This window comes from Pelodiscus sinensis, chromosome 3 (genome assembly GCF_049634645.1).
Source record: "Pelodiscus sinensis isolate JC-2024 chromosome 3, ASM4963464v1, whole genome shotgun sequence".
NCBI lineage: Eukaryota > Metazoa > Chordata > Testudines > Trionychidae > Pelodiscus > Pelodiscus sinensis.
In genome coordinates this window covers 149469696-149487069 of record NC_134713.1, presented here as the reverse complement: position 1 = coordinate 149487069, position 17374 = coordinate 149469696, and the positions used below count along the sequence as shown (strand labels likewise).

General features: G+C 43.7%; 1 protein-coding gene across 2 annotated transcripts in view; it reads right to left on the bottom strand.

Moving 5' to 3' along the window:
• KCNK2 (potassium two pore domain channel subfamily K member 2) overlaps window positions 1-17374 on the bottom strand; it is a 265921-nt gene that overhangs the window by 45780 nt on the left and 202767 nt on the right. For both annotated transcript variants that reach the window (XM_025178605.2, XM_006137350.4), the window contains exons 4-5: window positions 14677-14837; window positions 8529-8715 (exon numbers count right to left, since the gene is read on the bottom strand). In XM_025178605.2, coding sequence (XP_025034390.1) covers window positions 8529-8715; window positions 14677-14837 — 348 coding nt within the window. The remainder of the gene's footprint in view (window positions 1-8528; window positions 8716-14676; window positions 14838-17374) is intronic.

The window sequence follows — 17374 nt, the reverse complement described above, 5'->3', positions numbered from 1 at the left end:
CTACCATTTATTATACTATACTGGTTGTGATGTGAGCTTACAAGTCAAGTCAAATGTATTAATAATGGCTGAGCCATGGGCCAAATGATCCAAAACCAAAATTATGACAATAAACTAAAAATTAAATCCAGAATTTTAAAATTTATATAAAACAAATTTAAAAGACGATAAACTAATTAAATTGTATATGCCATGGGTCTTTTCTTGCTTTTTCCAGTTGACGATAGAAATAGGGCAGCTGAGCAGTGCATACGTATGCTGTCAGTTCCTCATAAGTATTCTGTTTTCTATGAGCCAATAGCAAAAGTCATCTGGAACAAAAACACTGACAGCCATTTTGATCTCAAGTGGCTATACAAATTACAATATAATAAATAATGGTGTAGCACTTCCACCTGGCAAGAGCTGCATGGACAGAGGTGGTTACATTTCTCAACACCGGTATATTAGCCTTCTTAGTAAGCTGACTACTGAGATTGAAAATGGAAATCTGCAAAGGCCCGCATCCTTTATTATTAGACAAATTGTCTAAATATCTACCATAGTGATGTCATTTTTAACAAGGGGAAATCAAGAGGACATATTTGTAATGGAAACAACTGTCATGTCTAGCTTCTTATTAATATCTTCTAGTCTCAGGTTGATTAAGGATTATTCATTTTTAAATTTAAATCTAATCATTTCCAATTATGCAAGGCCTAGAAAGTGAAAAGAAGTTTGAATATACTTTAGCCAATAGTACTTACATGAGAAAGCCCTGCTGAACTATTCCTCTAAGCATACACTTGCAAACATTGTGGCTGCATACTATGAATGTGAAGCCAAAAACTGATATTATGGCATTGCAGTTCGAACAGAAAAGAATTCATGCTGATCTCAGCTCTAAGAAGAGTAGCTGGCATGTTATTTGCGAGATGAAGATTCTTCCTGAGAAATGTCAATCACTTTTAGTCTTGAGGGATTATTCTGTAGGTGCCCCAGTGAGCCTACAATATAATGTCTAGCTATGAAAATCCAACACTAACAGACTTAGGGACAATTTTTTTATATACAGCTCCCATCTTTGACCTTTGTCTAATTTATTTGAGTTTTGGGACATCTCATTTAATTTATATACAATGCATACCATATTAAGATTATCTACTTCAGAAAGGCTTGGAAATATCTGTTCATAAACCTGGTATTTTTATATACAAATAATTTATTCTTATGCCATAAATATTGTAGCTTTGATGCTAACTTTAGTACCTAATAATATATTTCATTATACTACAAGATGACAAATGTGACATGAAATAGCTCTCCACTTTTCACCTTCATAGAACATTTATAATATTGGCCTGATTTGTTCTGTGCTAGTAAATTCAGTGGTTTCATTTCAAAGCAAGCAAAGGCGAACATTTAAAACCACTGTGTCCTGTTCTTCAACTGAGGATATTGAATCTTGCACAAGCCTTGTTGTCTCCTACCTCATATTTGCAAATAGGAACTGGAACCATAAAGCTTTGTTTCAGTTATGGGAATTCTTTCTCGCTCATGGATATGACCTGCACATTAGAAGGGGAAAGAGGAAGGGGATTTGCCTACCAACTACCTAATTCTGCCATGCTAAGCGATGGTGATTGGTGCCCTCTTCTGCAAGTCATATCATTGTAATAAAGGTTACTGCCCATGCAGTACTCTCCATGTAAGTGAAGGTAGCAAAATTTGTATGTTTGTTAATTAGGCACTATTATTTATATAACCATCAAAAGACAACAAGCCACAGGGTAAATCCAGAGAAATTCTGTTTATATCAGTGGAGTAACTCTGGTTTACAACTCTGTAAAATATAAATATACAAAAAATGAGAGAATAAACTGCAACATAAAATAATTCAATGTTGAGGTCAACACACATCTTGTTATACGCATTATTTATATTTATATGGTACTTTGTTATTTTATAGCAATCAGAAAAACAAAATATTTAGGGTTGTTGTACCAAAACTCAAAATACGGGTTATGGATCAATTTGTCAGTTATTGTGGAATGCCACATTTTACCATGTTACCAAGTGCAGGCTCCACAACCTAGTGCAGGCTTCCATTGGACAGGTGCTGCAACTGATGGGAATTGCAAGGGTGGCACCTGTGGACATGAGGGCAGAATACAGAGCCTTCCCACTCACCCAAACACTTAGGAGCTGCAGGGACCTGGTGGCTGCATCCTAGGAGTCACAGTAAGCACTGCTGGGACCCTGTACCCCAACTCTCCTCCCATATCCCCACTCTCTGGCCCCAGCTGAGTCCACATCCCCAGCTAGAGCCCATCCCCCTCCCACACACAAACCCCAATCTCTTGCCCCACTAGCTCAAGCTGAACAAGCATGTGTCTGCCTACCCATGCTGGGAAACACGTGCCCAGATACACGGGAGACATATGTACCCAAGACTGAGAGGAAGGAAGATGTGTCAGGCTAGGGATGTTAGCTAGTGAGTAACTGAATAGTCGTGTAATTGCATGAAACTTTAGAGGGCACATGACTATTCATTAGTCCCTGGAGATGGGGACGGCAGCCAGAGCGCTCCCAGCTCCACTCCTGGGGCATCTCCAGCTCCCCTCCCCTACACTGCTGCCTCTGTATCAGAAACAGCTGCACAGGGTAGCAGGCGGGAGTAAGTTTAAAAACAGGCTTTCCACGCAGACCGCCACCCACCTGTCACCCCATGCTGCTGCCTCTGATGGAGAGGCAGCAGTGCAGGGTGGCAGCAGCCCCTGTCCGTGAGGGTCCAAGTTCCCCATGGACAGCGGCTGCTGCCATGGAGCATCTTCTGTCTGCAGCAGGCCCAGGCTCACCGTGGACAGTGGCTACTCCGTGGGATGCTGGCGTAGCCTCTTTCCATGAGAAACTCAGACCCCCCATCTATAGAGGCTGCTTTCTGGCAGCCTTCCGTACCCCTCTCTAACAGAGGCAGCAGCAGTGGGACAGGGGCAGGTGGCACCCTTTTAAACTGGCTCCCACCTTCTCCCCACATCACTGCCTCCATGGGAGGCAGCAAGGGAGGGACAGGGAGGTCCGTGGAGCCTGCTCCCCTGATAGAGGCACCAGAGGGGCGGGGGGTGAAAGCTTGTAGTCGACAAGATTAACTGAGAAGCCCAGTCTTATCAGTTAATCGTGTAGTTGTCTACACACTGACATTCCTACATCAGACTCAGATAAAACTTGGCCGTGGCTGCTAAGACAGTTAACATCAGTGCCAGGTGCAAATGAGTTTTTCAGATACAGACACTCATGCACGGAGAACTGACCTACAGCTCTCGTTTCACCAGCCATATGACTAAATTGTAATAAATTCAAAATGAGGCATTTCACATTCTACTGCTCCAACAGAGTAGGAGCTTTTATTCAGCTGATGTACACTACTGTCTCAAAGCTATACAGGAACTACTCATTACTTCAGAAGAGCTAAAAAGAAAAGGAGAAAGCTGTTACGGGGTATGTCTACACTACCCTCCTAGTTTGAACTAGGAGGGTAATGTAGGCATACCGCACTTGCAAATGAAGCCTGGGATTTGAATTTCCCGGGCTTCATTTGCATAAACTGGGCGCTGCCATTTTTAAATCCCTGCTCGTTCGAACCCCGTGCCGCGCGGCTACACGCGGCACAAACTAGGTAGTTTGGACTAGGCTTCCTAGTTCGAACTACCGTTACTCCTCATTCCACGGGGTTCGAACGAGCAGGGATTTAAAAATGGCGGCGCCCAGTTTATGCAAATGAAGCCTGGGAAATTCAAATCCCAGGCTTCATTTGCAATTGCGGTATGCCTACATTACCCCGCTAGTTCTAACTAGCAGGGTAGTGTAGACATACCCATGGTGACTGAGCAATACCCAACTCTTAATTCAACATGATCCCTACCAAGTAGCTAACTTGCAAACATTGTGTATGCTCTCTCAAAGCTAATAAAGAAACCTAACCATTAAGTTAGCTGTATGTTTAAAAGTATAGAGAAATAAACTAATCTTTGTAAACTATTCCAGATATCTGCTGTTAATGCAGAAGAAATTAACTTACAAATTAAAGGACAATGTTTAACAAATCAGCAGCCAACTTTAGATCTGTCACAACCATTCTGAGCTTCACAGTTACAGCAGACTGAGGGTATGTCTACACTACAAAGTTAATTCGAACTAACGGATGTTAACTTTCATAGGCGCTACACTAGCGCTCCGCTAGTTCGAACTTAATTCGAACTAGCGGAGTGCTTAGTTCGAACTAGGAAAACCTCATTTTACAAGGATTAAGCCTAGTTCGAACTAGCTAGTTTGAATTAAGGGCTGTGTAGCCCCTTAATTCGAACTAGTGGGAGGCTAGCCCTCCCCAGGTTTCCCTGGTGGCCACTCTGGCCAACACCAGGGAAACTCGTCTGCCCCCCTCCCGGCCCCAGACCCCTTAAAGGAGCACGGACTGGCTACGGTGCCCGTGCCAGGTGCAAGCCTGCCAGCACCCAGCCAGCAGACCCTGCACCTGGCACAGATCGAGCCACCCACCTGATGCCCCCCAGCCCTCCCCCTCTTCCCGGGACCAGGCTGGCGGCTCCCGGGAGCTTGCCCAGGACTGCAAGAGGCGGGCACCGACCTGGGCTAGTGCAGACATTGTGGACCTCGTCCATGACCTCCGCACTAGGCACAGGAAAGTGGCCGGCTAGGGCAGGAGAGCTGCCAGCCTGGACACCCAGGAGCAGGTGTGCAAGAGAGTCAAGGGGGTCCACTGAGACCCCCGACCCTGAGCCCTGAGCTTACAATGGCCGTTCTGGGTCAGACCAAAGGTCCATCTAGCCCAGTAGCCTGTCTGCCGACAGCGGCCAACCCTAGGGATCCTGGAGGGGATGGACCGAAGACAGTGACCAAGCCATTTGTCTCATGCCATCCCTCTCCAGCCTTCCACAAACCTTGGCCAGGGACACCACTCCTACCCCCTGGCTAATAGCACTCCATGGACCCAACCTCCATCACTTTATCTCACTTCCCTTTAAACTCTGTTCTAGTTCTAGCCTTCACAGCCTCCTGCAGCAAGGAGTTCCACAAGTTGACTCTTTGCTTTGTGAAGAAGAACTTTCTGTTACTAGTTTGAAGCCTGCTACCCATTCCTTTCCTTTGGTGTCCTCTAGTCCTTCTTTATGGGAACTAATGAAGAACTTTTCTGTATGCACCCTCTCCACCCAACTCCTGCTTTTAGAGACCTCTATCCTGTCCCCCCTCCGTCTCCTCTTTTCTAAGCTGAAAAGTCCCAGTCTCTTTAACCTCTCTTCATATGGGACCTGTTCCCAACCCCTGATCATTTTAGTTGCCCTCCCCTCTCCCAGCCTCTCTCTTCCCCTCTCCCACCTCCTTTTCCCAGTCTCCCCCAGTTCTGTTCAATAAAGACAGATTTCAAATTGGAAGACACGTTATCTTTATTTTGTACATCAAGAAGAGGGGCTAGGGAAGGGTAAGTGGAAGGAGGTGAGGGAGGAATGGGGTACGAGCCCCCGATGGGGAGGACTGGGCTGGCTCTGCGGGCTTCTGGGGGTGGAAGCTCTCCTGCAGCCCCCCAATTATCTCCTCTCCCCAGATGGCAGCCTGCGGCAAGTGCAGCCGGTCTGATGGCCGAGTGCTGTGATGTGCCTAGTGTGGGTAGTCCGGGCACTCCAAGCCAGGACTGCTTTGCAAGCAGGGAACCCTGAGAACTGTCTGTCCGGGGTGGCGGTCGGGACCCTTTAAGCACAGCCCTTGGCTAGCCTGAGACAGCATCTCCACGCTCTAAGTCCTCCTCTGATGCCCTGCCGGCACTGCTTCCAGCCAGCCTTAAGCCCGGTTCAGGGTCCACTTAATGTGGACATGCTAGTTCGAATTAGCAAAACGCTAATTCGAACTAGTTTTGTAGTCTGGATCCGTTAGTTCGAATTAGCTTAGTTCGAATTAACTAATTCGAACTAAGTTAGTTCGAATTAATGTTGTAGTGTAGACATACCCATAGAGATCTGTTGTTTTTCTTCTAAAAGCACTTACAACTTAAAAATCACCATTAACTGAACAGGTGCACACGCTGACTACATTAAAACATAAATACCGGTCTTCTGCATATTAAACTGAGCAAAAATAAAAATCAGTATTTTCATGTCAATAGTGAAAATGTTAAATGAAAACATCTATAAAATGAATTATTACTAGAGTAAAATCATGCCAGGTGGTTCTGCAGAAAGATAATTCATTTTCTGGTGAAATACAAGTTTTAATTATACTGTGTAATGCAGGACTAAACTATTATATCAATTAGGCCCATGAAGAGACAAATGTACACAAATTTATATTGAAATAAATGATTAATGGGTACTCAATGTTTCAGTTACCACCAAGTGGGCCATTTCACATTATGCCCCTACTATAAATATAACCAGGCCTTGCATTAATGTAGTGCAGATTGCATCAAAAAGATAATATAAAACACCCAAAGCTTTGGCTTTGAAGCACTATGTCATCTTTGTCAGACTGCTAGCCAGCAGCAGGTGAATCTCACTAGAATCACAAATTCTGAGCCAATGTCTGTTCCTGCAGCCAGAATAGCAAGCAGTGAAAAGAAAAACAGAGACTATAGAAAGGAATATGGAAGGGGGTGGGGAAAACCCAGCAAGAGACATACAAACCCACCATGCACTCACATTTCATATTTACGTAGTATGTGTGTGACATGTATTAGAAGGACATTACTGTTGCCAAGTCAAGCACTCAAAAATTAGGAAATGCCACAATTAAGTTTGCTGGTGAAACCATAATGCCCCTTGGGCATAAGCATTATGCTACAGTCTTAGATGACATGATCACATGCTATATTTTCCACAGAATCTCTGCCTCATTCAGTGCACAAGCCAAATGATGCTCATTGAATCAATCCCAGCTGCTAGGAGCAGCAAATGAAGAGAGAGAGAGCCCTGCTGAGTTTCTGCAACTTTGGATGGAGTATGCTTAGTTAGTCTGTGGGGATGGTACATGCTCAGTCCAATCAGCACATGGGAGCTGTGAGCATGTTAACAACAGAAAGACTCTTCAGAAAATGTAGCTGCCAAACTCCATCAACTTCCTACCAAGCTCATGTGAACTGTGACTTTTCAAGGCCTATTACAGAAACAGCAACAGACACATTCCTGACAACCTCCCTGTCACATTTCAAGTCCCCACTCAAAAACACGGAGGCACAAAAGCTTCTCAAAGAAACAATTATAGGATACTAAGGGGCTGTGTCTCCTGCTCACTACGCTTGCCAACCCCCTCCCTCTGGGAAGGGCCGAACAGCATCCTCCCCCCACCACAGCCACAGGGCTGACTCTAGCTCAACCCCAACTCTCTCCACCCCCTTCCGGCCACCGGGGAAGACCGAGGCCACACCAGCCCCAGCTCTCTACCCCCAGCCATTGGACTGGGCCAAGGCCATGCCAGCTCCACCTCCCCCCATGGCCGCTGGGAAGGACCAAGGCTGTGCCAGTCCCAGTCCCACCACCCCATGCCCTCCCACTGGCCATCAGGCAGAGACAAGGCTGAACCAGCCCCACACTCTCTCTCCCCAGCCGCCAGGAGAGGTACGGGCTGAGGCCTTGCCAGGCTCCACTCTCTTCCCCCTGGCTGCTTGGGGGTGGGGTTGGAGGTGAGGCCACAGCACAGCAGCCCCAGCTCCTGAGCACTGGTGAAAGGGGAGGGGAGAGGAAGGGAAGAGGCAGACAGGACACAGAATGATGTGATGAAGTCACGCTGCCATCCCGCAGAAAAGTGTTTTTTTTATAGAGATATTTTTTTTAATCATGGACAAATCGTTTTTCTCTCTCCTCGTTCTATGAAATGGTTACAGATGGTTAGCTAACATTTTCATTACAAAATTCAATCTGACACCCAAGATAGAAATTCTTAAGCCAAACAGCTAAAATTATGTGTCTCAAAATAGGCTCTAATAATGGAAAATATCATGCAACCTTAGCATATGCTGCCAACCCTGTCTATAACTAGTACACAAAGATGTACAGGGTCAGAGAGAACACAGAAGACAGAAAGTACAGAAAGAGAGAGAGCATGACTCCCAGAGATATTTGTACAGCTGAAATCAAATTTTGAAACAATATTTTGACAAGAGAAGAAGATGACCATTGTCAGAGATGACTTTAAATTATTCCCATGTAAAAATAAAAACATTTAGCACACTGAAATAATGTAATTGTTCTTCTAACATTGTACTTGTCTAAAGTTAGAAAAAAGCTATTGCAAAGTTGAAGAAAGCTTTTTTTACTGTATTAATGCAAATGGTTCTGACTATTGACATAGCCTCCCTGGCCTTGAAAATCACAGTTTGAACATATTTGTCAAGGAGAAAGACAAGTGATCCTGGATTGTCTTCCATAATCTTGCCTCCATGCTATCTGCAAAGTGTCTACTGTTTGGAGGGAGTTACAATGCAAATCCTGTACAACTATTTAAACTATAGATTTGGGTTGAGAGAAAGAATCAAGACAAAATCTTACCTGCAACATAGTCACCAAATCCAATGGTAGTTAAAGTGATAACTACAAAATAAATTGCATCTAATGTGCTCCAGCCTTCTATATGCTTGAATATTACTGCAGGAAGAGCCACAAACAGCACACAGCCAAACAATATGAATATTATTGTTGAGATGATGCGAATCTTTGTCTGACTCACATTCCATTTCTACAGAAGAAAGGGAAGTAGGGCAGGGGGAGAGAGAAAATCCATGGTTAGTAAAACCGTGCCATTGTATTAGAACACCTATCAAACTCCAAGTGAGAGGTTTTACTCAGTAGTAGAGCTGTACGAATAACTAATTTCAGTTCATTGACATGTACGCAAAAAAATCAGTCAACCAGAATGGCAACAAAATGTTTCAGAATTTTTAGTGAATTGACACAAGCCAACAGAAATTTTGTTTCTAGTCAAATGAAATATTTTGTCCACTTGGACACAAAGGCTATGTCTACATTGGCAGGTTCTTGCACAACAACGGCCTTTCTTTCACAAAAATCTGCAGAGCGTCCACACTGCCTGCCTGCTCTTGCGCAAGAAGATTTACAGTATAGCACGGTAAGAGAGGGCATCTTGCGCAAGAGCTACGCTCTTTTCTAACAGGTGTAAGCTCTCTTGCACAAGAGCTCTTGTGCAAGAGGGCAGAGTGGATGTGTGGAAGGGGTTTCTTGCGCAAGAAAACCCTATGGCTAAAATGGCCATCAGAGCTTTCTTGCACAAGAGAGCATCCATACTGCCATGGACGTGCTTGCGCAACAGCACATCTTGCACGTGGCAGCGTGGACATGTTCTTGCACAAGACTTCTTGCACAAGAACTGTTGCGCAAGATGTTCTTGTGCAAGAAGCTGCCATGTAGACATAGCCAAAATGTTTAATTTAGTTTTCAGGCATTTTAAACTTTTTTAAATATGAAAGCAAAGGAAAGCTGGAGTCGCAAAGTGGCTGGAAGAGCAGGCAACACTTGACTAATAACCTTTAAACAAGTGGTTAGGCACTCAGCTGGGATGTGCAACATGGGTTCAAATTCCTACTTTTGACCAGGTGATTTGAATCCAGAATTTCTGTGCTCGGTTGCATGCCCCAACCCCCAAGCAATTGACTATTCTGGAGTGAGTTACTCATAATCTCCTGTCACAGCTATTCCACTTTGCACAAATAATAGGCCTTAACCTTAGATCTCCTTTGTACTTGCCCTAACTACTGCACTTAAGAGGGCTTCTTCAAATATCACCTAACTCTTCTCATGAATCCAGCCGGGGGGAACCATATGTCTGAAACTATTCAACAAATTTGTGTCAAAATTGGGACTAGGTACTTGTCATAAACTATTTTGTCAGACACGCATTTTTCCAGGTGCGATCAGAGGGTAGGGCACTATCATTTTGGAATAAAAGATCTACAGTATGGCTGAAGCTGTCCTGGTTCAAATTATTTGGGTTTATGGGTCTCATGAGGTAGTGCTAAAAATTGCTATGTAGATGTTCAGGGTCCCAGAGCTTGGGCTCCAATGTAAGCCCAAATGTCTACTCGGCAATTTTTCAGCCCCACAGTCTGAATTCTGAGAGTTCAAATCAACGTATCCAGGTCAGCCACAGGTATTTAACTGCTATGTACAATTATCCTCTGAGTCCACCAAAGAACAGCAGCGTTTATTCAAAGCAACTGTGGATCTTCTGGGAAACATTTGCTGACTGGGTTTATGCTTCCCTTTTGGTCTGAATGAATGGAATTTATACCACTTAGTAATATTAAAGGGTCATCATATTGAAGTTTGGCATATTTAGCAAAATGTTTGAATAGGCCTCAGTTGGCTTCTAATTTTGTGCATGCAGCACCTGCAAATAACTATAGGTAAAAATCATGCATTTTAGCCTACTAAGTATGTTACTGCGTGGCACAAATCAAGTAGCTGGTTAAATAAATTGGTTCAGTTTAGTACAGGCAAAACATTGGAGCCACAAAACTGGAGACTTTCTTAAAATCTGACCTATTGTATAGGCAATAAATGAGACCAGAAGAGAGCTTAACAGGTTCATGATGGACCTTTTCTTATATTTTTAAAACTAATTTAGTGATGGTGAAAACTATTCCAGACAGTCATTAAGACTAAAGCCACTCTTTTATTATCCAAAGCCAGGGAGCTCAGTTTACGGTGATGTAAAATCCCCTACAAAGTGTCTCAATTTTTATTTTATTTTACATGGAGGAATGGGATGGAAAAATCACTACTAAGAGTGAGAGAGCCATTCAGTGTCTGACCATTCAAATAAAATCTTCCCTGCAGAAACTGCCACCAAGGGAGCAAATTGCTATTCGGTTTTATTATATAGAAACCTATCTGTTAGGAAATTAATTAAGCTATTTTGTGCACAAAGAGATAATTAACCAGTTAGTGCAGATAGAACTCGTCAAAACTTTCCAAAGTCTGAAGTTTCAACAAACATTTTCATGAAAATTTTGTTTTCTGAAGAGAAGAATTAAAGTGGAAAGAATATCAAAACCTCATGATGTGTTCTTTCCACTTTTCAGACCACTCTAGCTGCAAAGGGCTCTTGGTTGCCAGTGATCCAGCTGGGTTTGAAATGATGGCTTTGAGCCAAAAGTCAATCCCCTGAGCCTTTTTTTTTAACACCATCATCTGCTTGGTTGATGAAACTGTCTGGAATAGCACTGTTTTGCATTTTGAGACTCTGAAAAGCAACCATGACAGTCAGTTCCTGCAATAAAGGAAAATAGGCAAACAATATGTCATGCTGCACAGAACTGATCCCTTTAAACACACAACAGTTGCAGTGCTGGTACAAACAACAGGAAATGGCAGTGCAAATCAGGCTGCTAAATATGTATTTAAAATGTAATATGACTGTTAATGTATGTATGTCAAATGCCAGCTGTTATTAAAAGCATATTTTGAAGATTAACTGCAATACAATAAATAGATAACCACCTAGGATAGTGTTGTTAGTATGTATATATTGTTACAAGCTTCTAAATCTCTGTAAATATGTTTTAATAATCATGTTAATAAAATACAATCTTAGGTAGCTTTTGTGGCACAGCACTGAATTTAGCGACCACGACATTGAGGAACTGCAAACATGTTAGAGCCAAGTAAAGCAGTACAGGGGCATTTGGTCATTAATGGCTAATGAGGCTAAGCCCCGTTAATAATGTCACTAGTGTGTAACCTGGCTGATGTATTGCAAGGGACAACCACTGCTGGGATTGTAGCTGAAGCTGCTTCAGCTGTTGGAGTCTGCACTATACAGAGGTGCAACTAAAGGACTTCTGGCTCTATGGCACAACAGCAGCATAGAGGAGGAAATACAGGCTTCTGTGGGTCTAACTAGGCAGAGTATGCAGTTGACTGCTCATGCTCCTTGCTTGCCTCTGCTCCTGCTTTTCCAGATTTCAGCAAAAAAGCATCAGAAGGAGGAGACTCCTAGTGGTGGGTGTCAGGCAGGAATTGGGAAACGTCTTTCAAAGGAGCAGCTTTGTCAATCTCACATTATTATTGTAATTCTTGCAACTGTTGGTTTTTTTTAAGTCTCAGTTTTCATTTTATATTTTTAAAGCACTTACCTTTCATGACTGCAAAGATAAGCATGAAAATGTACCCCTCATGCCAAATACCAGAATGCCGATAAACAGAAATCCGAATGTATTTTTAATTGAACAATTTTTGGGGGTTCTGACTCATTCTTCTTAAATATTTGGGACTAGCAACTTGCTCCTAAGTTGCCCTGGGCAATTTTTGTGCTTTTTACAATTTTCTTGTCCTATTCTTAAAATACGTTTGAAATATGCTTTTATCTTCCTCTTTGCTTTCTAGAGTGAAGACCCACCCAAACAGGGGCCACTTGCTTAGCTTTCAAAGATGTGCACGTGAGTAACTTCACACATGGGTAATCTCATCGACCTCTACAGAGCACATAGTGTCAGAAACAGGACTGAGACCTTAACTCTGCCAAAGGACATTGAAGCCAAGTCCTATCAAATACTCATGAAAAAATGAAATGAAGGGAGATTTTTTTCTACTCTCTTACATTAACTGTAGCTCTTACTTGTAACTGGGAAGTACATATTTTAAAAAAATCATACTCTGTCTGCATGTTATGTTGCTAATGTCCCTAGGTATCTCTTTGGCTAGGTCTAGACTACAGTCCTTTGTTGGAAAAAGTTACGCAAATTGCGCTCTGCAATTTGCGTAGCTTTTTTCAATCGCTTTTCCGAAAGAGCGACAAGGAGTTCTGTGGCACCTTTAGACTAACAGATGTATTGGAGCATAAGTTTTCGTGGTCAAAGACCCACTTCATCAGATGCATGGAGTGGAAATTTCCAGAGGCAGGTATAAATATGCAGGCTAGAGATAACGAGGTTAATTCAGTCAGGGAGGGTGAGGACCACTTCTTGCAGCTGATGTGGAGGTGTGAACACCAAGAGAGGAGAAACTGCTTTTGTACTTGGCTAGCCATTCACAGTCTTTGTTTAATCCTAAACTGATGGTGTCAAATTTGCAGATGAACTGTAGCTCAGCAGTTTCTCTTTGAAATCTGATCTTGAAGTGTTTTTGCTGCAGGATGGCTACTTTTAAATCTGCTACTGTGTGTCCAGGGAGACTGAAACATTCTCCTACAGGTTTTTGTATATTGCCATTCCTAATATCTGATTTGTGTCCATTTATTCTTTTACGTAGGGACTGTCCAGTTTGGCAGATGTATATAGCAGAGGGGTATTGCTGGCACATGATGGCGTATATAACATTGGTAAATGTGCAGATGAATGAGCCAATGATGGTGTGGCTGATCTGGTTAGGTCCTGTGATGGTGTCGCTGGTGTAGATATGAGGGCAGAGTTGGCACTGAGGTTTGTTGAAAGGATTGGTTCCTGAGTTAGAGTTACTATGGTGTGGTGTATAGTTGCTGGTGAGAATTTGCTTCAGGTGGCGGGCTGTCTGTGAGCGAGGACTGGCCTGCCTCCCAAGGCCTGTGAAAGTGAGGGATCATTGTCCAGGATGGGTTGTAGATCACTGACGATGCGTTGGAGAGGTTTTAGCTGAAGACTATAGGTGATGGCCAGTGGTGTTCTCTTGGTTTCTTTCTTGGGCTTGTCTTGTAGTAGGAGACTTCTGGGTACATGTCTGGCTCTGTTAATCTGTTTTCTTACTTCCTCGTGTAGGTTATGGCCAGTGGTGTTCCATTTTCTGAAAGATGCTTTTCTACCATTAGGCCCCATCTTGCCAATGTAGACACAGCCTAGGGCTACGTCTACACTGGCATGATTTTCCGGAAATGCTTTTAACGGAAAAGTTTTCCGTTAAAAGCATTTTTGGAAAAGCGTGTCTAGATTGGCAGGACGCTTTTCCGCAAAAGCACATTTTGTGGAAAAGCATCCATGGCCAATCTAGACGCGCTTTTCCACAAAAAAGCTCCGATCGCCATTTTCGCGATTGGGGCTTTTTTTGCGGAAAAAAATCTCTGCTGTCTACACTGGCCCTTTTGCGCAAAAGTTTTTCGGAAAAAGACTTTTGCCCAAACTGGAGCAGCATAGTATTTCCGCAAAAGCACTGACAATCTTACATGAGACCGTCAGTGCTTTTGCGAAAATTCAAGCGGCTAGTGTAGACAGCTGACAAATTTTTCCGCAAAAGCAGATGATTTTGCGGAAAAACTTGCCAGTCTAGACACAGCCTATATGTTTTAATCTATGGTTTACTATAGATCTCAAAGTGCCTGCACCAATTCCCCTGTATTATGTCAAGTTATCCCATGTAGAAAAATATCTGTGTCTGTGACTTCCTTACCAGGCTGTAATACTGTAATCTTTTAAACAAACTGCTGCTGCTTTAGCATTTTTTAAAGGGAAATTGATTGATTTTGATCCAATTTTTCTTCACAGTCATAATCATTTTAGGAAACTAAATCTGAACGTATATGTTGAACTTCACTCAGTTCTCGATCAACAATGTTGGATAGCATGTACTTTCAGTAACCTTCAACACATCTTTTGCCAGACATTATCAATGACCGACTCCATTATTCTCTTTAAAAAATGTACTATATTTTCACTTAATTTGCTATTTTTAGAGTGATAAGTAACATTCATGATAATATATTTAGCATACTTACAACAAATGTATCTTCTACTTTGGCAATTCCTTTTCCAAATATGGTCCCTAGTTGATCTCCAACTCCAGCCAACAGAAAACCAAACAGAGGAATTCCCAGTAAGGCATAGATGATACAGAATATCTTTCCACCTTCTGTACGTGGCGAGATGTTCCCAAAGCCTACGTTACAAACAACTTGCGCTATTTATCAATTACGTACACATATTAAATTGCATGTCCAAAAGTATTGCAGAAGGAGAAAACTTAAGTTTTCCCCGTTGGATCAACAACATTATATACCATTCATTACTACAGATTCACCCTTCTAATTTGATTTTCTCATTTTCTTCATTCAGATTATTGCCCAATTAAGCATTTTGTCTTCCTTATAGAGTTACACTGATTTGGTTGACCCTTTGTTGTCCCACAGTGTAGCTTCACCATGAAGACTGACTCCTACTGACTCCTTACTCAGGCACATTTCCCACTGAATTCACTTTGGGGCAAATCTCCCATTGACTTGAATGAAAGATCAGCTTTGGCACAGGGTGCAGGATCAGACCCTACTAAGTAGAAATTACTATAACTGGAACTGCAATTTGCAGACTGTGATGCATTGACATCGTATACAGCTTACATTCAAATATACAGGTTGAACCTCTCTAGACCAGCACCCTTGGGACCTGACCGGTGTTGAACCAGAGAATTTGCTGAATGACAAGAGGTCAATATTGTCTAGCAGCATTACTAACACTTCCACTGCTTACTGGGCTCTTAGAAGACATTTAGGGGTACATTAGGGTATGTCTACACTACAAAGTTAATTCGAACAAACAGCCGTTAGTTCGAATTAACTTTCATAGGCGCTACACATACAAACCGCTAGTTCGAACTTAATTCGAACTAGCGGAGCCCTTAATTTGAACTAGGTAAACCTCATTCTATGAGGACTAACTTCTAGTTCAAATTAAGTAGTTCAAATTAAGGGCTGTGTAGCCACTTAATTTGAACTAGTGGGAGGCTAGCCCTTCCCAGCTTCCCCTGGTGACCACTCTGGGCCAAGCCAGGGAAACTCTTTTGCCCCCCTGCTGGCCCCAGAGCCCTTAAAAGGATACGGTCTGGCTACGGTGCCCGTGCCAGGTGCAAGCCTGTCAGCACCCAGCCAGCAGACCCTGCACCTGGCACGGCATGAGCCAGCCACCCGCTGCCACCCAACCCTCCGCCACTTCCCAGGACCAGGCTGGCAGCTCCCAGGAGCCTGCCCAGGGCTGCAAGAGGTGGGCACCCATCTGGTCTAGTGTGGAGATTGTGGACTTCATCCAGGTTTGGGGGGAGGCCTCCAACGTCCACAATCTCCACACTAGGCACAGGAAAGTGGCCATTTAGGGCAGGATAGCTGTCAGCCAGGCCACCAAAGGCCACATGTGAACCCAGAAACAGGTTTGCATGAAAATCAAGTTGGTCCAGTGAGACCCCCGACCCTGAGCTTAGAACATAAGAACATAAGAACGGCCGTACTGAGTCAGACCAAAGGTCCTTCTATCCCACTATCCTGTCTGCCGAGAGCGGCCAACACCAGCTACTCCGGAGGGGATGGACCAAAGACAATGACCAAGCCATTTGTCTAATGCCATCCATCTCCAGCCTTCCAAAAACAGAGGCCAGGGACACCATTCCTACCCCCTGGCTAATAGCACTCCATGGACCCAACCTCCATGACTTTATCTAACTTCTCTTTAAACTCTGTTATAGTTCTAGCCTTCACAGCCTCCTGCAGCAAGGAGTTCCACAGGTTGACTATTTGCTTTGTGAAGAAGAACTTTCTTTTATTTGTTTGAAGCCTGCTACCCATTCATTTCATTTGGTGTCCTCTAGTCCTTATATTGTAGGAACTAATGAAGAACTTTTCTTTATGCACCCTCTCCATACCACTCATGATTTTATATGCCTCTATCATATCCCCTCTTAGTCTCCTCTTTTCTAAGCTGAAAAGTCCCAGTCTCTTTAGCCTCTCTTCATATGGGACCTCTTCTAAACCCCTAATCATTTTAGTTGCCCTTTTCTGAACCCTTTCCAAGGCCAAAACATCTTTTTTGAGGTGATAAGACCACGTCTGTACACTGTACTGAAGATATGACGTATCATAGTTTTATACTTCTCCTCCTTCTTCCTCCCCTGGTTTCCCCCTTCCAGCTCCCTTCTCCCAGGTTTTCCCCTCCCCTCTCCCACCCTCTCTCTTCCCCTCTCCCACCTCCTTTTCCCAGTCTCCCAAGAGGTTAATCCCCCCCTCCCAGTTTTGTTAAATAAAGAGAGTTTCTATTTTTGAACACACGTGTCCTTTATTTTTTACATCAGGAAGGGGGGGTAGGGAGGGGTAAGTGGAAGGAGGTGAGGGAGGAATGGGGCACAAGCCCCCGATGGGGAGGACTGGGGTGGCTCTGCGAGCTCCTCAGGGTGGAAGCTCTCCTGCAGGGCCTCCTGGATCCTGACAGCCCCCCAACTTAACCCCCCAGATGGCAGCCTGCGGCAAGTGCAGCCGGGCTGATGGCTGAGTTCTGTGATGTGCCGAGTGTGGGCATTCAGGGCACTCCAAGCCTGGACTGCTTTGCTGTCCCTCATGGAGGTAGACAAGCAAGCAGGGAACTCTGACAACTGTCTGTCCGGGATGGGGGTCAGGTCCCTTTAAGCACAGCCCTCGGCTAGCCTGAGGCAGCAGC